Raw genomic sequence first — 27109 nt, forward strand, 5'->3', positions numbered from 1 at the left:
GTAGAGTGTACGCAACAGACAAGCATCTCAAAGCAGTATAAGAAATCATAACAACAACCAAACAACACGCATAATAAACTAATTTCATATTTTATCTCAAAATTATTATCCTTATCCCATCAACCAAACAACATGCAACAACATACCCAATGAAATCTCACACAAGAGGTCCAGCAAGTAGAAAGTGTACGCAACAGACAAGCATTTCAAAGCAGTATAAGAAATCATAACAACAACCAAACAACACGCATAATAAACTAATTTCATATTTTATCCCGAAATTATTATCCTTATCCACCAACCAAACGATGCCCTAAAAAGTGATTCTAAATCTAGTCCACAATTCCTGCCCTAGTAGGTATCCTGGGTCCCACAGATCTTTACGTTCATCAGATTCTCCATTGGTGAAAATTTAGAAACCCCAAATAATTGCAAAAACAGCCCTTCATTTCATTCTATCTCAAAATAGTCAACCACACTTCCCTATATTTTGATCCAAAATTCCCCTTTGTTTGTTTTCCCATTATTTTGCAATTTTTTCTTCTAAGAGCTAAATCATTTGTTAATCTTCCTTTTTAATTCATGTTTTCAAACCCTTTATCTCTCGATTTAGGGTTTCACATGAAACAACGATCTCCTTATAGATAAGTTGAAAATTTACTTTTTTATCCTTTGATCGAAATATGTTTTTTGTTAATATTAGCTTTAGGTATAAATTTCGGTCAAAAATGCATACCGAAAAGCTCAAAATCTCGTAAAATGAATGATTTATGTAGTCATAATGTATTTTTTTGATTTATGTAGTCATAATGTATTTTTCTATGTAGTAGTGAAATTGTTGTGTGTTTTGTAGCTAATATTTGTAAGGAAATTGTTGTTGTATATGATTAGTAAGTAACTAACTAAAAAAAAAAATTAAAAAAAAAATGAAGCATCAGAATAAGAAGAAGAATAGATCGAAAAGTTGTAATAATAAACAAGTTGAGGCTGTTGTTAACGGTTCGTTGCCAGCTGGCGATAGCGATGTAGGCGGTGTGGAGAGTAGTATTTTGAACGCGTTAACGGATGCGTTTAGTAATGTATCGGTTGAGGAAGCGAAATGTGCGTATAATGAGGCGAACGGGGACTTGAATAAGGCGATGGAGATTCTTGGTGATGTAGTGGAGAGGAAGGAAGAGGATAAGATCACTAGTTGCTCGAGTTCGAGTGGAAATGTTGGTTCGAGTAACTCGGACGTGTTTTTTGGGGGTCATTCGGTGGTTCAGCGGAAAGCTAAGGCAAAGAAATTGGTAGCTGCGACTGGATCGGTATCGATGATGATAGGGAAGGATTACGTGAGGACAACTCCGAAAAAGAGTGGTTCGAAATTCAAGTGTGGTGAAAATTTGAGCAACGATGAGGTCGAGCAGTTTTTGTGTTCTATGCTTGGAGAGGACTCTGATTTGAGCTTAGCCGTCGTCAGAGATGTTTTATGTGAGTGATACTTTTTTCAGTTGAACGTTAAAATTTTGCGAAAGAAGTAAAATGGAAAAGAAAAAAAAGGAAATTGACAGAACTACGTGGTCGTTTGGTTGCTAGTTAGAGTTATGCAGGTATTAGTTATGCAGGGTTTTAGTTATTCATGTATTAGTTGTTTCATTTTTTACCTTGCGTAAAATAATACATAAATTGTCTCCATTACTTATACATGTTTTAGTAATGTGGGATCATAAACTGGTAAACGAACACTGTGCTTGGCACGCTGAATTTTATACATAGCAAAAGAAAAGCTTCCAAACAAGGTACTAGTTATCCTGGTTCTAATACATGAATAATTCACTTCCTAACCAGCAACCAAACGACCCCTAAGTTAACAGAGGAAGGTGCAATGCATGTCTAGGTTGTTGGTCGTGAAGGTTATATGTGCTAAATCGGTTGTGATCGCCATGGTTGTGTCATAACTGAATTCAGTATCTTGAAGATTTTGTTGTGTGCTGTTTAAAACAACTTAGACAAAACTTGGTTGATTGTATTTTTATGTGGTCATGCTCAAAACTATAATGAAATGAAACGAAAGATAGATAAAGATGCTCTTCACTTGGTTAATGGCCTTGTAACTAGAAATTCTGTTAATGCAGGTCAATGCGGATACGAAGTTGACAAGGTAAATATTCTTTGACTTTGTTCGTTTGTTATCAAATTTGTTTGCTTTATGTGGAGGTTTGATTGCACTTGTTTTCTCCTCATTCAAATATATTGCTTACAATAACTCGAATATCATCTTGTTTCATTGTGATATTTTCTAGAGAAGGTCTGTTAATTACTGCTGTTGTCACATTATAATTGGATCCTATCAGTGGCGGATCTAGGATTTTCACTGAGGGGGTTCGAAAAATAAAAATATAGTGACTGGGATTTGAACTTGGAACCTCAAGGTGAATTTTGAACACCCTAAACCACTGAACCAACCTCTTCTCTTGTTTTTTAGGGTGTTCAAAATCCATATATGTACATATATGAACACCCTCAGTGGGGCCTAGATCCGCCCCTGGATCCTCTAGGGTAAGATTTAAATTGTATAATCATAAATATCTCTACCTGTTAGAATTTGTCGTTAGAGATTAGGTGTTTTTACTCATGGTTGCAATCATTTGATTGTCTTTGGCTTTTGTTACTTGTCATTTCAGAGGGTTTGGTTCCTTTTGTGAAATTGAAGAGTTGAATCGGATCTAATCTCGTTTAATTTAGTTTTCCCTCTTAGGTATGCTTCAGTTTCCCAATTTTTAAATCAAGTTCAAGTGTTGTCTGGCTGGGATTTTAAGGTTGGGGAAAATATATCTCTAGAGCAAACCTAGTCATTTGTATTCCACAATTAACATCACCTATTCCAATTTCAAGCGGCAAATTTTGTTGTCATAAAATAGGCTGCACTTTATTCTAGTAAATCCCGCTTTTGGTTTTTGAGGTGTAGGATAGCACAATGTGTCTAGATTTGCTCTTAGTTAGCTCAGATACTCATCTGCCTAAGACTAACATAAAATTGAGTGATGATTTTAAGTAGTTTGTCTAGTCTGATATTCTGTTGTATTGGAACTCATTTCCTAATCAGTGTACTTACAATTAGTCCAGATTGTCTTACCTGGAGGGTTGATGTTGTATCTAGAACACCTAGTTCTGCGAACAGTTTCTGGCCGTGTTTAACCTATGGAAGCAAAATTTTCCTTTGAAACTGTTGTGTGCAACACTTTTTGCTTCCTCTCTGTATTTCTTTCATACAGTTTAGTGGTGTTATTTTAGGATTTGAGTCTTTACTATGCTTTTGTGATTCTCTTGGTGTCGTCGTCATTTCTTGTGCCATCATATCACGTTCATCATAGTAGTTATGCGATCTTATTTTGATGCTTTGACATCTGACTTTAAACATTGGAGGAATATCAGTGGACGAATTGGTGACTGCGATTTGTTTAAACTATTGTTCTGATTCCTTTCTATTTTATAATATAATTTGGCCCTGTAGTGTCTTATTGCAGTGCTAGTTGGCTGCTTTCACTTTTCCTTTAAAGGGATTCTCCTTTAATTATTCTTGTGCTTCTCTTCCAGGCTCTGAGTGTGTTGCTTGAATTATCAGCCTCCTCTAATGAGCAACCTAAGCTTAGTGACTGTAGTGCAAACTGGAAAGAAGAGGCAGTTTTTGTTCATTCAAGTGATGGTGTAGGTTAATTTTCTTTTCTTCTACAATCCATTTATGTGATTTAGCCTTTTGTAACATTATTGTTTTTGTTTGCGTTCCTGATTGATTCTCATATATACAACCAGAATTTCATATTATGCTTGCTTGACTATTTAGTTATTTAGCTTTATTCTCTTCATCTCCCCTTTGTCCTTCTCGATGACCTATTTTCTTTCTCTCTTGGTTATGAATTATGATGTTGTAGTTTGCAAGTGGTATAGTTTAAATGTGCAACTACCTCCTTGTCAAAAAGTATAATGGGCAAATACCTCTGAGAAAAACGTCTGTAGTCTGTAGGAGCAAAAAATGAGGAGGCTAGATCAATGAATCGCCGAAGATACCTATGGTGGCAATGCTGGCACTAGTTTCTCATGAAACAGGCATTGGTGGGAACCTAGGGAAGCCAATTATTCATTTTATCTTAATAAATTTTTTTTGGGGTATAAAAAGAACTGTGGCTATGTCCTGCTGTGCAGATACTAAGCTACTAATTTGAATCACCTAAATCTTGACTTTTCAACTGATTTGATGTTGTAAAACTTACATTATCAATTTGCTCCCAAGAAATGATGGTTTTACCATTGATTTGATTTTGGATGCGCAAAGAAGTACAATGGCTTATGCTTATCAACCAAAGAAAGAAAAGAAAAAAAAAAGAAAAAGAAAGAAGGAAGTACCCTGTCTGATGATTAACTCATTGCTTTTAATTAGTAATTGAAAACCCCCATTTGCCCTCATCTTATTAAGCTCAAATATTTCCTTAGTCTTCGGATTTGGTTGTTTCTGTTTCCAAAATCTTTTGGAAAACATTTGATAGAATGACAAGAACTAGAGGAGGTGGTCTACATAGAGTAGTTATGTCTGTTAAAGAAAAAATGGTGTCAAACTAATAGAAATCTTTCAATTGCCTTTTAGATGTCTGTAATTGGGGCTGGTTCTGTCTTAAGGAGTGGTTTTAAAACCATTTGGGAACTTAGTGGCGTTCTTTTTTAGTTTCTGTTTCAAATATGCATACTTTCCTCTAGTTAAATTTCTCGTTGAACTGCACTGGATTTTTTTATGATTGTTCAACTGCACTAGATTTGGTTTTTTGATTGTTCCACTGCACTAAATTTCAGTCTGTAAAAATCTTTTACTAAATTCAGATAATATAAATGTCTGGTTTTTAGAGGTCGGCACAGGGATGACTTGATGCTCAGTGACAATTTTCTTGCAGCTTACTGATAGGACATCTGATTCTACTTCTCATTCATCTGAAGGCGAAGTTCAAGATAATGTGTGGTTTTGGGGGCCTCCTGGCAGGTAATTTTGCAGATATTGCATCATGTTCCAAGACAATTCACCTTTTGACCTTTTTTCAGCAGTAGGGCATGTGGCTTTTCAATTACTCTCAGTTTTTTACATTATTAGAATCCTTGATTTCAAAGTTAAACTGTTTGCAGTTGAGTAGGAATCCTGAAACAGGGTACAGGTTAAGGGCCTCTTTTTTTTTTTTTCCAGACAACCTAGTTCCAAGCTTGGAGCTCTAAGTGGATTGATTTATTGATAAATAAGAAAACTTGCTGTGATGGATGGGGGCCACACCTATACTCCTATATATCCTTTGGATGAGATGGACATCCATCCTATTATTAAAGTAAAGCTAAATGCTTTCCTCTAAGTAGTAAATACAGGACTAGCAAACTGGATGAAGAATCAAGCTTGTAGAATACATTCTCCAACTACAATGCCTAATGCCGATTGGTGCAGGAGATGCTCCCTATAGATCATTATAAACCATAATAATATCTAACTTCATTGTCAAAAAAATAATATCTAACTTTATGAAAGTCACACCTGCCTTTTGCTGTAGAAAAGTTGTCTCTGCTTGATAAAGCGACTACGTTATGGAACATGAAATGGTAGAAGCTTATCGGCACCTGGTGTATACACCAAACTAATGAATGCAAGACCAATGTCTTCCATACACTCATTTATCACCTAACCATGTGTTCTCACTTTAATTTAAAACTACTATAGTTAAATTGTTTGGTTTGGTGTAAACACCAAGTGTGGGTAAGTATTTAACGTATGAAACATACACCACTTTGTGCTTATATTTACATTCTCTAGTTATCCTCCCAAAATGGATAGTTGAAGTGGGGAGTCACTATATTTAGGCATGATGTGGTTTTTGCTATTTCACATGGAAGGAAGTTATCTCGAAATACTTAGATCAGTGCAGACTTAGCTAAAGATAAGGTACAGTGGAAGAAAAAGATCCATATAGGTGATATATATACTAGTAGGGAATAGGATTTAGTCTTGGTAGAGAACTTGTATTATTATTATATTACTGATATTTTTTTTGAAACTGATAACTAATTATTATTACTGATATTAATTTTTTTTATTATTATTATTATTAAAAAATGTATATATTTAACTAATTTCTCACACTTGAAGGGTTTTTTTTTTTAAAATTTTTTTTGGTATGAGGATGACATGAGTTGAGCTTAAATGGCAAAGTGTGAATTCATATAGCCGATCCCAACTTTTTTGAGATTGAGGCACAGTAGTTGTTGTAGTAGTTTATGTTATCGAATGATTAGACAAAGCAATGATTAGAGTGGCTAGAATGTTAGTCTGTTTTGGTTATCAAAAAAAAGAATGTTACTCTATTTTTCCTATACAGATTCATTTGGCTATTTTCTGTCCTTACTGCTTTGCGGGTTTGAGATGTCGTTAATTGATGGATTCATTTATGGCTATTCATTTCCATAAAAGGTTTTTCACTTCATCCCGTTGACCTAGACTTGATAAGTTACTAAAACAAAAAGAGGAAAATTTCCGACTTCTCACTAATATGTAGGAAAAAGTTGTTTTTACCAATAAAAAAGGGCAGAGTTCCATTTGGTGGGTGGGTCTAGGGCGAACGAAAGAGATGTGTAGCTGAGGGCGGGTGAGGCATTGTGTTGTCGAACAGAAAGAAACTTGCTCTTCCATTTCTTAGTAGGAGTTCTCCTATGTTAGTAGGACATTTCGTGATGAAGAAAGAAAGAGACCCTTGGAATAGAAGGGAATATATTTTTTTTTGAAACAGGTAATATGAATAGAAGGGAATATATTATCTTACAAAAAAGATATTGAAGAACAAATGATTTTGAAACAAGTATGTGCCTGTGAGACCTCTATCTTAATGGTGGTTGTAATGATCTCCTGCGTTTGGCTAAGAAATAGGATGTCACCTTTAAGCAAGGCAAAGAAATAAAATGAGTTGTAGTAGGGTTAGTAAAATGCTCATTCCAGAGGTTTTATGCTATGTTGATGTTGGTTCTTTGGAACATTTTTATGTTTACCTGATGATGTTAGGTTCTGTATTAAGGTGGAACAATCTTGTTGCCTTTGGTTCTTCCTGTTAAGAAATGATGGACCCTGGGCTTAACTCAACGCCAAAAGTCAATTCATAAGCAGAGGCGGACCCACGTAGAGCGAATGGGTGTCACCCGACACCCCTTCGTCGGAAATTTACTAAGTATATATAAATGAATACTATGCATAATTGATATATTAACTGAAATGCCACCCCTTGACAAAGGATATCTCTTGGTGAGATGGTTTAGTGGCTAGGTTAACCTCTTCGAGGTTGGAGGATCGAACCTCAACCTAAGCATGTTTTCGGAGAATTAACATCTTTTGCTTAAAATTGTGGTTAAGTAGTATTGAACCCAAGACCTCTTCTAACTCAAAACTAAACTAAACCAATGGGTCAAGGATTTGTTTATATTACATATGTGATAATTATATTTTTGATCTCTCTTCTATCAATATCGACACCGATTACTGAAAATCCTGCGTACGCCACTACAGTCATAAGGCGGAAATTGCTCAAGACCATATAAGGAGATCAAATACCTACACGTCTCAATTAAACTTGACAATTAGGTCGGCTAGTCCGGTCCTAACTTGGTCCCCTGAGGGTGAACCCTATCGGTGCTGGTTCCAGGTCGGTCCCAACCTGACCTCCGAGGGTCACCCGGTGGGTGGGTGGGTTGGAGGCGGTTCTTTTACTGAGAAAAGGGTGTTCGACCCAGTCCTCTACTTGTTAAGAAATTTAGGCGGTCTCGGCGGGCCAGCCCAGTTTTTTGCCTATATATATTTTTTGTATTTTGCTTCATTACTAAAATTGACATCCACATAGGCTATGTGCAACCATTTTAATATTGAACTTTATGTTTTGCATACAAAGTTTTGCATACAAATTTATATATCAAAAGATTAAACTTTCGTACCAATTTGGGGGAAATTATGAAATGAATATGATTTTTTTTTTTTTTTATAATTTGGCTCGGCCAAACCGTCTTGCGGGTAGATTGTCCATCCAGATCTTGAAAGACTACGCGAAACCCGTACCCGCCAACCAGGCCTGGGGCTGTTTCGGTCTGGGTTTACCGGGCCAACCCGGCCTAGTTTGACAAGTTTAATATTGATGCCGGACTTCTAACACTCCCTGCATGCGCGACATCTGGAGCTGGATAATATAACATGTGGATCCAATATCAGGTAAACCAAGAGTTGGGATGGGTCTGGTTCTGATACCATGCGAAGAAATGAATCTTGGGCTTAAACTCAGCCCCAAAAGTTAGTTTATGAGGGAGGATTGTTTATGAGGGAGGATTGTCCAAGACTATATAACGAGACCATAAACCCATTTCTTCCACCAATGTGGGACACTTAACACCTCCCCACACCGAGAACTGGACATCTGGAGCGTGGACAACATAAAATGGACCTAAGCCTGGACTCAATGCCAAAGCTAGCTAATGAGGCGATGATTGCCTAAGACCATAAAAGGGGCTAATTACCCCTCCCACAACCCATGTGGACTTCTAACACCTTCAATTGGACGTGAATTCTAGAAGCCTTGTTGCTGGATCAAATTATTTTTTGCTTTGTTTCAGGAATCTGTATGCTGGAAACTCAGCACATTCTTCATCATCTACAGCAGGAAATTCTGTGGCAGAACTTCCTCAAGAAATCTTGGAATCTTTGTTTAATATGCCAACCGCTAAGAGTGCTGAACACGAACCAACTACTATGAACTGGAAGAATGTAGTGAAGAAAATGACATCTTTGGGACAAAGGTTTGGATCCTGTCCTAATGATATTCCACCACCGCAGCATACTCATGGTACCGTGACAATTTCTATCTATTCGTATTTTGATTTTTTCAGATGTACACATTGTAAATGGATTGGCGTTTTCTAAAATTTTCAAGAGATTTCAGATCTATGATCATCATGGTTCTTTAGATATAAACCTTTTCATCATGGTTCTTCAGATATAAACCTTTCTTCATTTTACATTTATCAGTTGAGATCTGATTGTCTACAGAGAATGCCCCTCTTTATGTATGAACCAGTCAGTTCTCTTTGCAAAATAGGTGTTTTGTTATTATTATTATTTATTTTAATTTATTTATTCTGTTGGAATAGGTGCTACAGAATAGGTATCGAGTTAATGAAATTGTTGAATGGCCATTTAAAGGTGGCATAGTTCCCCTGTTGCCACCAAAAGACAGAATCTTCCCAGGCATTTTTTGTTTGTGGATATATATACCTCTTCCCTCCTCCTTTGCCCCCACCCCCACTCCCATCTCCATAGTGGGGCATATTGTAAGATTTAGATGTTTGCAGAAGTTGTGTCCCTCTCTTTACTACTTTGAACCTCTCTCTACTGCAGCTGAGGGAGCTGAGTATCAGCTGTACAGGGAAACTGCAAAGCAACACTGGGAGTCAATGAGATCCCATTTTCAGAAGGTATGCATATTTTATAAGTTCATCATGTTATAGTTCTTGCTCTTGATACATCTTCTGATATGTTCGGATACATCTTTTGATATGTTTAAGTTTTAAAATTAAGAGCTTGAAAAGTTACACTGTGCTGCAGGCTACAACAGCTTTTTCAAATGGCCAAAAAGAACATGCTGCTTATCTTGCCGATCAGGTAATGGCAATGTGGGAGTCTTGGGTGCAAAATGCCTCATAAAGTGATTATTGACTCCTTTTCTCCATTTTCAATGTTTCCTATTGCTAGTTGTACTTACGGGCTTTCAGCGAAATTGAGTTGAGGCATTTTATTTATGATTGAGGCATTTTATATAAAGTAATTGATTGAGGCATATTTACCATAGTTATTTCTTCTGCTGTCTCTAACATTCTAAGGCTAGACTTTCATAATGTTGATGCTTGTGCTGATTGAAAAGCTTTTGAAAGTTTTGCAATTTGTATATAATTTGGGAAAAGGGATAAAGTACCCTGCTGAACTTTTCCTGAAATGTCAGGTTACACATCTATATTTTGCGGGGTCCTATTACTGTATTACCCCCCTGGACTTTTCAGAAGTGAATTCATTACCAGCCTGAGACGAGACAACCAGAGCTTTGGCGCACTGTACATTTCATAAAAATAATTAATTTATCCTTACCTTTTCCTTTCTTTTTCTTTCTCTGTCTTCCTTGTCATTTTGCCTTGTCTCCTATATTTTGGGATTGGCAGAAAATTTTGCCAGGGAATCCCTCAATCTTTAACCTTTTTTCTATTCTGTTTCTCTCTCAAACAAATGATTTAGTGAATTATGAAAATTCTTCTAGTTATTAGAGAAGAAATATACATAGCAAGCTAAGGCTGAGGGTTTGTCCAAGAAGCTTCATCTGAAATGTCAACTTTAAGGAGATAATGGAAAACCAGTTCTGGTTGCTAATGGAGAGAACCTGCTCTGGTTGCTTGGGAAGGAATGAGGAAGTCATCTCCCTTTTCAAAGAATTTGGGGTGGGGATTCAGCAAGGTGTTTTCCGTGTCAATTAGATTAGTTTTGTAGCCATGGCTGCCAGTTTAATAATTGGTGTGTAAAATTAACGGATATTTTGGTATTGAATCTATTGCAGATTAAAGAAATCTCAGAAGCTTTGATGTAAGACCTTTCTTATGGTGGTGGTTAGGGATGGGGGTGATAAAAATGGCTGTTGTGGTGTAAAAGATGGTTGGAAATTGATTTTGCTGTTGTGGGAGTAGGTTAATGATAGTTTGGAGAAAAAGATGACTAGCACCGGTGGTAATGGAGTTTCTGGGAGAATGTTTTCCGGTGAAGCTTTTTGTTCCTTTTTTCTTTGTTTTTCACGCGCTTGAAAGAAAGTGGAATCACTTTCTCAGCCACATCATCACTCAAGTAGGTTATAGGTTCCCTTTGAAAAAGTCTATGGAGAGGAACCCCACAAAGTAGTGTAACTGACATTTTGGGTCAAGTTCTTGGAAGGGCCGGGGGTTACTTATGCCTTTTTCATATATCCTATGCTCCTAGAAATATTTGTTTTTACACTATTTACGTGTTGGGCAAAATTTCATGTTAGATATAGTTTGTTGCTGTTAGACTGCTGCATTTGGCAAGTATTATGGAAAATCTAGTTATATTCTTATCTCTTCACATGCAACTTACATCACTTTTTTGCTCTGTGATGTAATTGCTGGGGTGATAGACTGCTCCTAAGTTCGGATAAAGATGAGTCGCCTACAAATTTCAATCAACAGGTTACTATATCAGTTTTGTCTTCTGCTGTGCTACTTATTTTGTGCATAATTTGTTGTGACTGGAAAATCTGATGTAGTTTCTAAATATAGTGTTTATCTCCAAGAAATAAACAAATCTCTGACGTTAGAATAAAAATTAATCAAGTTAACTCTTTCTAAGAAACTAGGTCACAGAAATGGGATGATGATGATAATTCAAAGTTATTATGGTTTGCATATCGAGCTTTGTTATCAACATGAATAAAGGGCATCTCCATTTCACCTTTTCTATTTCTTCTGTGTGTTTGGCGTAGGGACAGGCAATTCCCTGTACCTCTCTTGGTAAACTAACTCAAAAGTTTTGTTGCAACTGAAATACGCTCCTGAATAGGATTACAGTAACTATTGAGCTTTTCTTTTTTTCCCCATTTTTGACAAGTAAAACTTTTATTCATTTGGCGCTATTTACAGCATCAACCACCAGCCTCCCTTTTATAAAAGTAAGGAGAAGGATGAAATTCATAAATTTCTCTACATTATAAGTTTCAAAACATGTCTTGAATAGTAGCTGTTGAATATTTTATTTATACGTAGGCTAATATATGTTTGTCTCTCTGTCATGTGGACACTGCTTCAGGGTAGGCTACATAACAGAAAGGCGCAAGAGGCTGATGAGAAGGCTAGCCGGGATATATTTGCAGCTAGGTGGATAACAGATCAACTTCTATTTTTTATTTATTTTTTTATTTTCGAGACTCAGATCAACTTCTATTTTCTTTTTCTAATATCATCTCATTGCTCTATTAGATTTCCATGTTAAACTGAGCTTTCGTTGCAGAAACAAGAACATAGAGAACATGATAACTATTGACTTGCATGGGCAACATGTCAAACCAGCAATGAGGCTTTTGAAACTGCACCTTCTGTTTGGAGCGTTTGTGCGCTGTAAGCATCTTGAGTTAATGGGTTAAGTATGTGATATTTTGTGTCAGAATGGAGCAGATACCAGAGATTCATAATATGTGTTTACATTTCTTGTGCCCAGCTGTTAGGTTGTTCAGGGTTATCACTGGATGTGGGGCGCATGGCCTTGGGAAGTCAAAGCTGAAAAACTCGGTAAGGAACAACTAGTTCTCGCCTATTCCTTTCTAAGGGGAATTTTCATAAATAACACTAGTTATGCCCCTAATAACAAATTATGGCGATATTAATCATATTATTGTGTTTTCAGAGCATAGAAACAAGTATTTTTCAAAACATATCATACATACACACGTAAACTAGCGTGCACGCGTACATACACTTGTCCTCTTACTTGAATATTTATACAAACCTTTTGTATGATTATCACGGTACCATTACTGTAAAGTACCTGTTGCTATGTGCAGGTAATTGAACTTTTGAAGAAAGAACGTATTGAATGGACTGAGGAGAATAGAGGAATGTTGCTCATCAAGCTCGATGGACAAATGAATTTTAGCTTTCTAGATGTCGATGACGATGATGATAACTGACCTTCCCTAAATATGGTCGTTAGTATTTAGGCGCCGCGGAGTTTAGCATTAACAGTGGGCCTAAATTGTAATTAACATCAATATATTATCTCTTTGGTAGGTGGTGTACCTACGTTATGGTATTTTACGACATTTACATTTTCTTTTGTTAGTGTAAGAATTGTAAAGTAGATCTTAGCTCTAGAGTATAGCTGAGGTCAAAGTATCAGTGTAGAATGCACATTGTAGTAACTGTAATACTAACTTGTTTGGGAAATCTTATGCTTTTTGTCATGAAAATTTGCAGTTGGATATCTCTACCGGTCTAATTTGGGTGTTTGACGATGAGTTTTTAGAGTATTACTTTTGGCCAATTGCAGCCTTCGAAACTTGGGGATGATGGACTTGTCTCTCTACTCTTCTCCACTTGACTATTGGACTTGGTTCGTTTGGTGCTTGTAACGAAAGACACAAGGTCCTCAACTTTTGCGTATTATTTATCAAATTGTGACCCCATTTATAAACCCATATTTATCTATGCCATGTCAGGGGATGTCTTTAACTAGAGAACATGTTCGCGCTTCGCGCAGTTACGAAGATTTCATATAACATTAACCACAAAAATGATACGAAGATTTCATATAACATTAACCATAAAAATTCTTTATTACAACAAAGAACTATTACGAAAGTATACTTTAGTTTTCGCACATAATGACATTTAACAGCCAACCAATTAAAAAAAAATTGCATCCTCAAAACGTATGAACATGGCCTATCATGATTTTTTTTTATTCGGCGACAACTGCATAGTTCTATCAGAAAGGTTGGAGATGCTCAAACGCCAATAATTGTTAAAAGATCTAGTCTCTCCCCCCTTCCCCCCCCCCCCCCCCCCCCCAAATAATCAAGTAATTTAATTTAAAAATGACTATTAAATCAAAGAACAACTGAAATTTCTTTTATTTACTAGACAAAATTTATGTGCCGCGCACGGGCCCAACACTTAGATTATAGCCGCATCTATGTGTATGTAATTATGTTTGGATATGATAATATATATATACATACATACTATGTTCAAAACACGATTAATAACATTGTAGTTTTGTCTTTCGTATCTAAAACTTTATTATATTAGTGTTTGCTACGAATACAAAATCGACAAAAATTTATTAATATTTTTTAAAAGAGAAGACTTGTTTAAAGAAACTATTTTCTATAACGATAAAACAATAGCAATATTTAAGCATCGCTTGATACTTTCAATTTTAATTCGATTAATTTAAAGGTGTAAAATACTTATTATTATTTTTTTTTATCAAATTTTGATTTGGATAATTCTAATTCAAATTATTAAATTAATTTTACATATTTAAAACGAAATAAAGTAGAAATTGATTTTCTATTTAAATGAAGAAATACTATTATTTAATTTTTGATAAATATTCTCGGTTTAGCTCATTTTACTTGTCATGTTGTCTTTTGCATGATTTTTTTTTAAGAAAACGTCGATTAGAATTATAATTTGACTAATTTACCTTATTCATTATTTGATCTCCATTTGATATTTTTTTTACGATATTAATCTCTTTTCACATTTATTAGAGTAAGAATAAAAATAAAAAAGTAATTATATTCTATCTTATTTTAAAATACAACTATTTTAAGTATATTTATTTTAGTAAACATAACAAATAAATGACATGGCGGAATAGAAATACTGACAATTCAATATCTAGATTACATCTCGGGCTAATATAAAAAAAGAAAAGAAAATTGTATGGTTTATTACTGCCTTTTGAAGAAAAGCAATAATACGGGGTCCATGTTTTTGTATAATAGTTTTATTTACTCTCACTAATGGATTGATACGCGTGCGCAATGAATCCATCATTATTGACTTAATGGGATACTTTGAAAATTACATGAATATTGTTTGATTTTTTAATATGGGGCGCACTTTTTTTTTTTTTGGACATTATTAGTTTTCTTATTTTTATGCATATATATATATACTATGTTCAAAACACGATTAATATAACATTGTAGTTTGTGTTCCGTATCTAAAACTTTATTATATTAGTGTTTGCTACGAATACAAAGTCTGCACTTTTTTTTTTGACATTATTTTTTTTTTTAATATAGGTTCACTTTTTTTTTTTTTTTTTCCTTTTAAAATTGATATTGCTTGATTTGTTAATATGGGGTCTACTTTTTTTTTTTTCCTTGAGTTTGGAGATGGCTTTTTTTTTTTAAAAAAAAAATATTGGTTGGTGTTTAATATGGGGCCCACACGTTTTTTTTTTTTTTTTTAAATGGACGGACGACAAAGCATGGGTCTAAACCCATGCTTCTATATAGTTAAAATATATCATTGCTCCTAATAATCGAACATCTATCATCCAATACCTTTCTAGTTATACCGTAGATACTCTCAAAATGATCAAATATTTTCTTTGCCAACATAATTTGCAAGCATTGTGCAATAACAAAAATCCTAATTTACCATCAAATTAAATAAGCTATGCCAACAATTTTACTTTAGAGCAATATGATATAAAAATCAATGCTATAGACTACTTTTTAACATGCTTTCATCCGACAATTGGTGACCTAAGACCATAAAACTCAAGATTAGCTTTCACTGAAAAAAAAAAGAGAGAGAGAGAGAGAAAGGAAGAACGGTGAAAAAATAGGGTAAAACCTGCATGCCAGTGCAATAAAAAAAAATCCAAACTTACCATCAAATGATCTATGTCAGCAATTTTACTTTAGAGCAATATGATAAACAATCGATGCTATAGGCTACTTTTTACCATGATTCCATCCGGCAATTGTTAGAACTAAAACCATAAAAACTCAAAATTAACTTCCACTTTAGTAAAAAGGAGAAAGGAAGAAGAATGAAAAATTGGTAAATACTTACTGCAATTGATGGCAAATGGCATGAGTCTGAAGAACACTGATTTGTTGGGCATATGAGAATGTTATTTATGGAGTATTAGTAAGTGGAAATGAATACTTAATGAGAATTGAATGGGTTTAATAATATTTCGTAAATGGGAATAAAGGGGATGTATGTTACATTTGGGAGAGTAATTAGTGAGAACTAAATGAGGTTAATAATATTAATGATAAGGCTATCTTTATTCATTTCTTCAAAATGTTACGGCCCAAAAATAAGAAAAAAAGCATAAAATCTTGAATAAAGACAAATAGAAGTTTGTACTTGGTAACCAAAAGATTCTAGGAAGTTAGTAGTATCTTTAGAAATTACTTTCAGAATTTAACGTAGTTTAAAGAGAATTAAAGCTGGTAACCAAAAGATTGTAGGAATTATTAATACGTTTTATTTAAACAAAAAATGAAGGGAAAAGGGCAAACAAATGATAAAAATGATTTACTACAAGCTAAGGAATATGAAAGATTTGTGTAATGGAGTAATAACTGAGGCTTTTAATTTAAGGTTTTATTGCAAACAGATTCAGTTTGCTAATTCGTGGGTTGATTTGTTGGGTTTTATTGCAAAGGATATTAATGAGTGCTACATTTATTGTATGAGAATATTTAAGTTGTAGAAATGTAAAAAAAATGAAAAAAAAAATGAAAAAAAATTGTCAAAAAAGGAGAAAAAAGAAAAATGCAAATGTTGGTCATAGAGAAATACTACATCATCTTATCTATGCCTCGTTTTATATTATATATAGATATAGATAGATTTGCAATTCGAAATTCTCCGAGGATGAAATGAGGTGAGAGACACGTACAACAACAAAGTAACAAAAGTGAAGCACCGGATAAAACATAAATGATTAAGTGAATAAATCAGTCACTCCTTCTGGTAAAAAAGGCACTCTTCTAGGACCACAGATATTACACATTATCACAACTCACCTTCAAATAGATAGTAGAAAAACAAAGGGCACTTAACTGTTTCCATACACAATAATATATAGGACACCACTATTTCAGTTTTCTCGCATGGCAACACCAAATTGTCCAGCAAATTCCCATTTCGATCGAAAGGACTTTATTTTTTATGTGATAGAATCCAAAACAAATTGCACATTCAAATACATCTCAGAGCAAAACTAACAAAGGGGTGTTGCAATGGTCAAGGTTTATAGATTAGTGGTATCGATGAGAGTATTTCACACAATAAGTATCGTGAGTTTACATTTTAGTGAAATCGGTGAGAGTCTTTTACACTAAGTGTCGTGAGTTTATATTTTAGTGCTATTGATGAGAATCTTTCTCACAATAGGTGTTGTGAGTCTACAGTTTAGTGGTGTTTGTGAGAATCTCACACAATAGGTGTTGTGAGTTTATAGTTTAGTGGTATGAAGGAAAGTCTTTCACACAATAGGTATTGTGAGTTAACATTTTAGTGGTATCAGTGAGAGTCTTTCACACAATAGGTGTTCTGAGTTTACAGTTTAGTGGTATCTATGAGAGTCTATTTCACACAATAGGTTTGTGAGTTCATAGTTTAGTGGTATTAGTGAGAGTGGTGTTTTAAGTTTACAGTTTAGTGGTATCGGTGAAAATCTTTCACACAATAAATAATGTAAGTTTATAGTTAGTGGTATCGATTAGAGTCTTCGATCACACAATAGATGTTGTGAGTTTATAGTTTAGTGGTATCAGGGAGAGCCTTTCACACAATAGATATTGCGAGTTTAAAGTTTCATGAAATTGGTGAGAATCTTTCATTTAATTGGTGTTGGGAGTTCAATTCTCACTAGCCTCTTCTCATTTCCTTTTTCGACCCCTTGTGTATTAAGAAAAGAAGATATCAAGTTAAATGAACTCAATAGTTTTTCTTATAGTCTTTGCCACATCCCTTCAAAAGGAATTCAGAGTTGTTGATCTGATACAGTTCCTCGACTTTCTAATCAAGTAATGTTATTCTTCTTGCATACAAAGCAGAATTAAGACAAGAAATCCTACAGGCAAAGATATTAGAACACTTTTAGAGTAACTATTTTTTTAATCTATATAATCTCATATATCTTCCCACCAAAAATTCTAATTTCTTGCATTTTATTATCTCCTATGTAGAACCTTTCTTCTATTTCCTCCCCCATATCATAAGTGAAGGAAATCATGAAGTGAAAAAGAAGCAAAGCCATAAACCTTGATGCCTTAAAAAAGGTCGAGTAAAAGGAATAAGAAACTCCCACATCGAAACAAAGAGAAAGCAGGAACTTGATGTTACATATAAAATGGTTAACTAACGCTTTGGCATAACGCACGCAGCCACGCAGTGAGCACAAAGCGAACTATTCTTTCGCCTTTTACTAAAGAATACCGTGTGCACGCTGCAAATAGTGGTATACGCCTATTTTTGGAGGGGTTACTCTTTATTGGGTTACCCCTACAATTCTAGTTCCAATGTTTTGTTGTGGTTTAGGGATATAAATGCATGATTTTTATTGTAAGGCTTTTATTCTGTGCAATGTTTTGTTGTGGTTTAGGGATATAAATGCATGATTTTTATTGTAAGGCTTTTATTCTGTGCATGTAAAATGTCTCTGATCAAAGGAATTTGTTTTTTATGTTCTGTCAGTACATCATGTGTGAAGGCTAGGAAGTATGTGAAATAATAATGGAGCTACTATGTAAGAATCTCTAATATTTTGGGGGCAAATTTTATTCTAATCTCTAATATTTTGGGGGCAAATTTTATTCTATAGGTGGAAGGAGGGCATTTTTAAGTCATTTTTATTATTATGCGGCTACGGTGAAATATACCTTTTTACGTTTACATACCAATCAAAACGATTGCATGCTAAAATGCGCCTCGGAAGCAAAACAACAATGAGTAATAGCAAGCAATTACAAGGTTAAATGAACCTCTTCAACATAATTCTTCATATCCCTTTTTCCCTTCAAAATAATTGAAATCGTTGATTTTAATTTAGTTCAAGATTTTTAATCAAACACATCCTTATGCAGGGAAATTGTTCAACGTAACCATTAGAATTTGAATAGAAGAAAGTGATCCTACAAATATTTCCTGTATTTTATTTATGGTTTTTAGGTGTAAAATAAAATCTATGGAGAGATTGGACATAAAGCTTAAAAAGAAATGGTAATGAACCAGAAAACCATCAAATGACCTCCCACATACAAATCACATCTTATATAAATTTAAAAAATGAAGGAGACACAGCTACACAAGTCTCTTTTGTTTGAAGCAGAGGAGCTACACTTTTTTTGATGCATTAAAAAATTGAAGAATGAGTCCCACATCGGAACAAAGAGTAAATCCGAACAACTTGTTACGTATAAAATGGTAGCTCAAAATTGATATTTATTTGTGGTATAAATACCGGATGTACATAAAAAATAAAAAATAAGTCTTTAAGTTCTTTGGAAAAAATCGATACATAATAAAGGGAGAAAAATCGATACATAATAAAGGGAGAAAAGGAGAAAGAGGGAAAAAAGAAGATAAAGAAAAGAAATACGTAATGATTAAAATAGGCATACACTTGGGAAAGATTACTATACCAAAGTCGGCAAAATAATTGCATACCGTAATGATTACAGTAGCATACTGCTTGTTGGTGGGACTTGATTGGTGACAATAAAATACTTTCTCAGCTAACATGCAAATATGCCTGGCTAGAGGCATACTTGTTACTGTGTGAAAAGCACTATCAATGATTAGTGCTTACATGATCATTACATATAGATATATTGGACAATTTGCTTTTTAAAATTTTTATTCTCGGTCTCATAATAAGTGTTATTTTAACCAAAAAAAAAAAAAAAAATATCCCATCATAAGTCTCACATTAGAAAATCAAGACATAAATTGGTTAGTTTTTCCAACTCTACCGTTAGACAAAACTTTCAAGCTAAAGTAACATCTGAATGATGATCACATAGTAACTTGGTTTTGTTGGATTTTCAATGTCAAAAGGATTGCTACTTGTGCATGCTCTACTCAAGAGGAAAAAGTAATTTATTTTTATTATATAGGGATAATTTAGTAAACTTCACATTGCATTATTGATTTCTTAATATGCTTGTTTTTGGCTAAGGTGACACTTATTATGGGACGGAGGGAGTAACATATTATCCACATGTAGTATGTTTATTATGTACCTTTCTTAAACTTGTATTCCATGCGTATATCGTGTTTTTTTATCCTAAGTCTGTAACCAATAATAATATTGTATTGTGAAATATAAATTGAATATTTCAACCTCAAAAGACTAGTTTATTAGGTGAAAAAGATCTATTTAACTCACAAATCATTACTAAATACTCTTTGCAATCAATGAGCGGCTCGATTGGTTCACAACAATTGTCTTTGTTTGAGAATTAATGGTCTCATTGGTGACAATTGACACCACTTTTTAAATATTCCAGACACTTTATCGGCACAATCGATATTTTTTTTCTTTTCGAGCTAAATTAGTCACAACGAGCATCCTTTTTGAGTCTAGACCACCAATTTTAGCGTCCTACTAGTTGATCACGACTTGCACTCCCCACAGGTTTACGTCACCAGTTCAAGTAGCCCAAACCAAAAGACGAATATATAAATATATGTTCCCATTCCCTTTTTTTTTTTTGTGCGGATTGCCCTTCATTTGGGGTGGTTTTTAATTTGCAGAATTTTTGCCTGAAGGGCAAAATTTAAAGACCACCATTTTGAGGGGTAAAAGTTAAAGACCACCCCAGCGAAGGGCAATCCTGCAAATTTCCCTTCCCATTCAACTTATGAATACGGATCCTAACATTTTAGTCAGGCGGCTATAAAACATTTCACCCGCCTAGCCGTAATTCTTTGTAGCCATCACTGGTGTATACTCAATATATAAAAAGTGTATAATGAGTATATACCAGTATAATGTTTCCACACTGATTATATACAAACTAGATAGTGATCATACTAACTGACAAAACTTATTTTATTATGAAATTGTTGGGCAGCTGTGTAGTATAAAAGTCCTTTATAAATAGTATTATTTACCAATAGTATTTGCAAACAATGAAAAAGATTTCAAGTGTTCATAACATTATATGGTCAATGATCTTGCACAACTCATTGTACATCTTTCATATTCTCTTCCATACATATGTAAAACTTATTCATCTATTAGAGAAAGACTGCAACTTTAGACCCAAGATGTTACCTTGCATAGACAATAAAGCTTATACAGTATACACATGTATTCACACGGTCGATCGAATAATATTGTTTTATTAATGAGTTTTAGTAATATACACCATCAGTATAAATAATTTTTACACCATCAAATCATTTTATCTATAAATTCATTGTCTTTAAAAAAAAATGTTGTTCATATATAGTTTGGAAAAATACTTGCAAGTCCTTTCAGGATCCAACAAAAACACATTACAGTACAATTGGCTTCCCCTCTTCTTTAAGAAAGACTTCAATTTGTAGAATTAAAAAGAGACTATTCCGGATAGTCATATCATTTTAAGAAGGTTTAATGCATATGCGGTCTCCTAAACTTGCCTTTTTTTTCTCTTCATATTGGCACCTCAATTAAGTGTTGTTCGTATTTAATGCACTAAGCCTTTTAAGAACATACATGTTCTTTTCAAACATCAACTTAAATTGAAATCTAAGTTCGTATTTTGAATAAAATAAATATAGACTTTAAACCTTATTTTTGCCTTCAGAAATGGGATAATCCCACTTTATAAGAGGACAATTTATTCATCATTATTATACTAAAAGTGGGAACACTCTAAGTCAAAAGTTGAATTACGATTTTATCCTTTTAGAAAAAAAGAATATCTTCTATTAATAATTAATAAATTAAATAAATCAGATCCACTACAACAAACTTGATTATTTGTGACGAATTATTTTGTCACTTAAAAGTCATATTTCGTCACAAAAAATCATTTGTGACGGAAAAAAAATCGTCAACCTTTCGTCCCTAAAACATGGGTCACTAAAAGTATATAAAGACAATTTAGTGTTTCGTCGCTAAATAAAGTTACATTAACTACAAAATACAATTTTGTCCCCAAATGCATAGTATTTATGACGAACTTGTTTGTCATAAATGGATTAAAATTTTGTAGCTAACAATATTGTAACGTCGCTAAAAAGGTGTTTATTACCGACAAATCTAATTTGTCATTAATTATTATTTCAATAGTGACGAAGCTGATTGTCTTTAAAGCTATGCATAATTTGTAGTTAAAAGAATGTGATTACGTCACTAAAAGGTATAACCTTTGTGTACGAAAGGAACTTTTCGTCTCTAAATATATAAATTAGCAACGTATTTGTTTGTCTAGAAAAGGCAAAATTTCGTAGTTGAAAACATTTTTGTGTATTGAAAATGGTGGTTATTCTTGACAAAACTAATTTGTCACTCTATGTTATCTTAATTAGTGATGATTTCAATTGTCAAATATTAAGTTATTTCATAGTTAAAAGTATAATTATGTTATTATTATGGTGGCCATTTTGGGGTAAATTATTTTTTCACTAATGTAATTAATTTGAGACGGATGAAAATGTAGCACTACGATTTAATTTCTATAGATGGACATTTTTGTAACCAAAAGCGGTTGTCATAAAATGTACTATAAATCTTGAACTGTAGAATTGCTTATAATAAATTGTATAAATTTAATGCTTCGTGATCATACTATTTATGTCCGTAGTTAAATATATTATCAGTAATTATGTGTATATTTCAATTTTTAAAAGTAGCTTATGCAAAAAAAAAAAAAAAAAAAAATAAAATAAAAAAAAAAAAAATATAATAGCAAAAATTCATACAAAACTGTGATACTAATTACATACGGAGTATATAATTATTCGAGAAACATCCAAGGTACAAAACTCATTGAACAAATAAAGTGAAATCACTTGAGCATAAACATCCCCACATTGTGGGATTTCATTTTAGTATGTATGTTGTTGTTGTTGTTGTTGACTCGAGTATAAACATTTAATCGAAATATGCGAATAATCGTATCAAAGTATGTTAAGCTTCCTCATGTGCTAACGAGAGGTCCTTTATCTAAAACTTCAATCACGAGACACTTTTTTGCACCTTCGGATACTCCGTTTGAAAAGAAAAGGTATATTTTCAGTATATACATTTTTATATCATGATTAAGAAAAATATATCTTCAAACTTTGATGATAAAATTAACATTAATTAGTGAAGTAAATCATAAAATGACAAAATAGCTAGTAACTTCTATACGAGGTCGATAACAATTCAATATCACGATAAAAACTTACTTCCTTATCAAAAGGATGTCAAGAATTCCTATATTAAAATAAATTATGTGTAGGAGTTGAATAAACACTCGCTGAAATAATTGCTCCTTGTGGCTGAAACGAATCTATACAGATCCTGCCAAGAGGCTAATAGAGCATTGGTAAATGATGTTAGGAACTCTTATTAGTAAGAGATATTGACGAGTCCAAACCAAACGAGAGAGAGGGGAAGTGATTTACCTGATTGTTGGATGGCCACCAAGGGAATAGAAATAAATTAATAGAAAGAGAAGAAATACACGGAGGGACTTTTCTTTTTCTTTTGGAGTGTATGTATTTGCATTTGAGTTGGATACTTTAAACTTATCTAAGTGGGTAGTTGTTCCTAGTATTAAGGGAGGAAATGGGTGAGAGGGAATTTTACACGAAATATTAGTGGGAAGTTAAAATAACAAAAGTGACTTCCAATTATTTTCCCTTCCCTCCAATATTTTCGTATAAAATTTCAATATTTATATATTTCTGTTTAATGACTTCCCATTTAAATTTAGATTATATTTCTATCTTTGTATTTCTCTATTATAAATGATGATTTCAAGTTTTCAACACTTTGCACCAACAAATTTTATTTGGACAAAATGTGAAACATTTTGAAAATAATTTTTGTACATGATTGATATTATGTATGTACATGATTAGGCTTAATATGAGGATAATTCTACATATTAATTGTAAGTATTCGTAAATTTTTATATTTAAAATAGACTAATTACGAGCTTAATGATGCAATTAAAATAATATCGGGGACGACAAAAAACAATTGAAATATGCTACAATGACTATTCCATGACAAAAAATAATTGGAATATGGTAACATGACGAAAAATAATTAAGGGGCGAGTGTTGGGTACATCATTCAAAATATGGGCGTGAAATTAAGAGTGAAAAATCTCAAATAAATAAATTGAAAATACCTTTCTCGCAATAATTGTCACCAAGTATAGTGTCGGAATTGTGGCCAACTTATTTGAAAAAGAAGAATAATTCAGAATTATGTGATAGAGCTATGACAAAAAATAATTCTCATAAAAGACTTAAAAAAAAAATATTTTTTATTTATTATTTATTAGGGTTATGTAGACGGGATTTTTCATCACGGTTTTAATTTAATTAATCGGTAGAGATGTGTGGTGCATATCTATCCCGCTTGAATCTAACAAAAATAGTATTTTAAAAGTATAAATTTTTATTGGTATATATATTTAAAAAATGATCTTTTGAGTTATGAATTAGAAATTAAAATATATAAAAACATCCATGAGGTAAAACATATTTTAAAATATTTTGTTGACTGTGGTTGTACACGCATCTTATCCCTTTAGACTCGGCTAAAGGTAGTTGACATGAGTTGAGGAACGGTTGAGAGCATGGCTCATATGAGACTAGAAATGAGCTTGACCGACGAACCATGTACCGCATATCCTTGGGCTAGAGGGTCCGGACTCACTTTGGCGCAAGTCGACCACGAACAGGCCGTAGTCTCGGGTCGTTCTCCACGTGTTGTTTGTGCTTTTGCACAAGGCCTATCTTTTGTATTAGGTCCGAGACCGAGTCACTAACGCTCCGCGTATTTATAACTTTTATCAGTATAGTGCCTTTATCATAATTATTTAAAAATTTTGTTGATTAATTCTTTCATTAGTGCTTTCATTTATATTATTTCAATTTTCACATTAGTGGTAAATATTTAATCAAAGATCGACAAAATATTCAACACCTTTAAATATAGGCTTGCAAGCCGATGTTATCTCCGTATAATTGCTCTCGTGGAATCATGACCCCGACTCACACTACGTTTATGTTTGTATTAACACTTGCCTTTTCATAAGATGTAGTTGTCATTTTCACATTATTCTATGCGTTCGCCTTTAGGTTCCTATGAAGAACGCTTTGAAAAAAATATGTCATCGTTATCACCAAAACATTCATAGCCAAAGATTATTTATATTTAGCGATTAATTATTTCGTCGCAAATAGTTGAATTATTCAACTACAAATTTTAAGTCGTAGCTATTTAAAACACCGCATATTTTGTGACAAAACTTTGTCGTCACTAAGTCCTATGTTGATTAGAGACGATAAATTGTTCGGTACTAAATTGTTTGTATTATTAGTGACAAAAACTAAGGTCACAATTAAATGTATAATTTGTGGCTAAAGCTTATAACATTTAACTACAAACTATAATTTGTCGCTATTGCAAGAACATATTTTTTGTGACGAAATTTTTTACGTGTTCAAAATTTAACTAATTTTAGGACGAATAATGATTTGTCACAAATTGGGTACATTATTAGTGATAAAATAGTATGTCACTGATAACTTAAAATTTGTAGCCAATGTTACTCAATAATTGGCGCCAACTCCTTTTTTGGTGGGTAACATTAACGGACAAAATTTTTGCTACGAAATATTGTGTTTCGTCACTAAAAGTATGTGGCTCATGTATTTAGCTTAAAATGTAATTTTTGTCACAAAATGTGAACAATTAGTGACGAATTTTGTGTTGTAGCTAATAATTTCGTAACTAAATATCACATTTGTTGTAGTGAGATCAGCTACATTGCACCGAGTTAATGGGGGAAGGATGTTTCATCTGCCCAGCAATTATTATAGGTTACAATTAAGAATATCACCCTTTTACATTCCAAATTTTATTGGTTTGTCCTTTAAGCTTCTACCTGTTACATAACATTCTGCACCTTATAAAAGTAGACACCGAAAGTGTCAAATCTGTCTATCCCTTTGTTCCATTTTCTCTTCTCTTGTTAGAAGGTCTCTTTTCCCTTAGAAATTTGCACTTTTTATTTTATGTATTCTGCTCATCTCTCTTGTAAATCGATTTCTTTTTATATTAGAGAAGCTCATTTTCTGTTGGCTACCATTCAAGAGTTTGTATTTTTAGAATAACTTGTACTCAATATGATTTCAATTTTCTGTTAAAAAAAATTTGTGGTTTTATTTTATAGTGTTGTTTTGTACTTTCTAATTGGTTTATTTGTACTGTTTATTAGCCCGTTGATATAATACTATCTTCATCATATTTGTGGTAGAAGGATATCACCATGTGCCTGTCTCTTACTTCGTTATTTTAAGTTTACAATTATTATTTTTAGCGGATTTAATCTATAGTGTGCTGTTTTGTTACTTTCTAATTGGTTTATTTGTACTTATTGTTTAGCCCGTTGATATAATACTATCTTCATCATATTGGATATCACCATGTGCCTATTACTTCATTATTTTAAATTTACAATCGTTCTCTTTTTTGTTAAAATTACAACATATGACATTTGGTCTTCATAAATGGATTAGATGTCGGATTGTCCAAGAAAGATTAATAAATCAAAAACTCAAACTAAAGAAACAACTCGACACGTACTTTAATTTGAGCATGATTATAAGGAAATAATTTTGACAGAACATGCTATAGTACTCCTCCGTCGCCCAATCAAAATCAACATCTAAATTTAAAATAGCTTTTGATGCCACGCTAAAACGATAAGAAGAATATAATGGGTGCATTCATAATTGAAATGATCATTTCTCTTGAAGTCTTAACTATTATTTAGGCATTTTCGGTATTTGTTTGTTTTAACAATTGAACATTTTTTACCTCATTATTTTTTTGTACTTCTATTTATTCTCTTTAGTAGTTTGGCTACATATGTAAGTTGGTGTCCTTTAGGTTTTTATTACCCAGTAAAAAACATTAAAATACACTATTTTCTCTTATCTGATAGAGTGATATTTTTGATGAAGTACTACGTAAAACAACCAATAAAATACACCCAAAGGGACAAAGGTGCTACGCTCATTCTAATAGAATATTTGAACAATCAAGTCATTCGCGTAGGCTGACTATTTATCAAATTTAGCTTGCACTTTTCTTCTTTAAATTTTTAATTACTCATTAGAGACATGTTTTTATACTATCAATACCGTTATAAGATTTTATTACCGATTGAATTGGGTTACACGTGCGTGGCACGTGTCCAGAAACTAGTCTGATTAAATGAAGGTGTATGTAGAACATTTAGAGCATATGATATTGCATGTC

The 27109-nt window shown here is 33.3% G+C and overlaps 1 protein-coding gene and 1 non-coding gene across 2 annotated transcripts; both read left to right on the forward strand.

Annotated features, from left to right (window-relative positions):
• The first annotated feature begins 444 nt into the window (after positions 1 to 444).
• Positions 445 to 13046, forward strand: LOC132050465 (SMR domain-containing protein At5g58720). Its single transcript, XM_059441717.1, has 11 exons — positions 445 to 1473; positions 2118 to 2143; positions 3580 to 3690; positions 4926 to 5011; positions 8650 to 8879; positions 9431 to 9507; positions 9638 to 9694; positions 11891 to 11958; positions 12092 to 12198; positions 12299 to 12369; positions 12642 to 13046. Exons 1-11 carry the CDS (start codon positions 927 to 929, stop codon positions 12765 to 12767), a joined length of 1506 nt encoding a protein of 501 aa, XP_059297700.1. The 5' UTR covers positions 445 to 926; the 3' UTR covers positions 12768 to 13046.
• Positions 13047 to 18006: 4960 nt separating this feature from the next.
• On the forward strand, positions 18007 to 18124 carry LOC132051273 (U5 spliceosomal RNA). The gene has a single exon (XR_009413655.1). It is a non-coding gene; the product is annotated as a U5 spliceosomal RNA (small nuclear RNA).
• Positions 18125 to 27109: the final 8985 nt, after the last annotated feature.

The sequence above is a fragment of the Lycium ferocissimum genome, chromosome 3 (genome assembly GCF_029784015.1).
Source record: "Lycium ferocissimum isolate CSIRO_LF1 chromosome 3, AGI_CSIRO_Lferr_CH_V1, whole genome shotgun sequence".
Classification (NCBI taxonomy): domain Eukaryota; kingdom Viridiplantae; phylum Streptophyta; class Magnoliopsida; order Solanales; family Solanaceae; genus Lycium; species Lycium ferocissimum.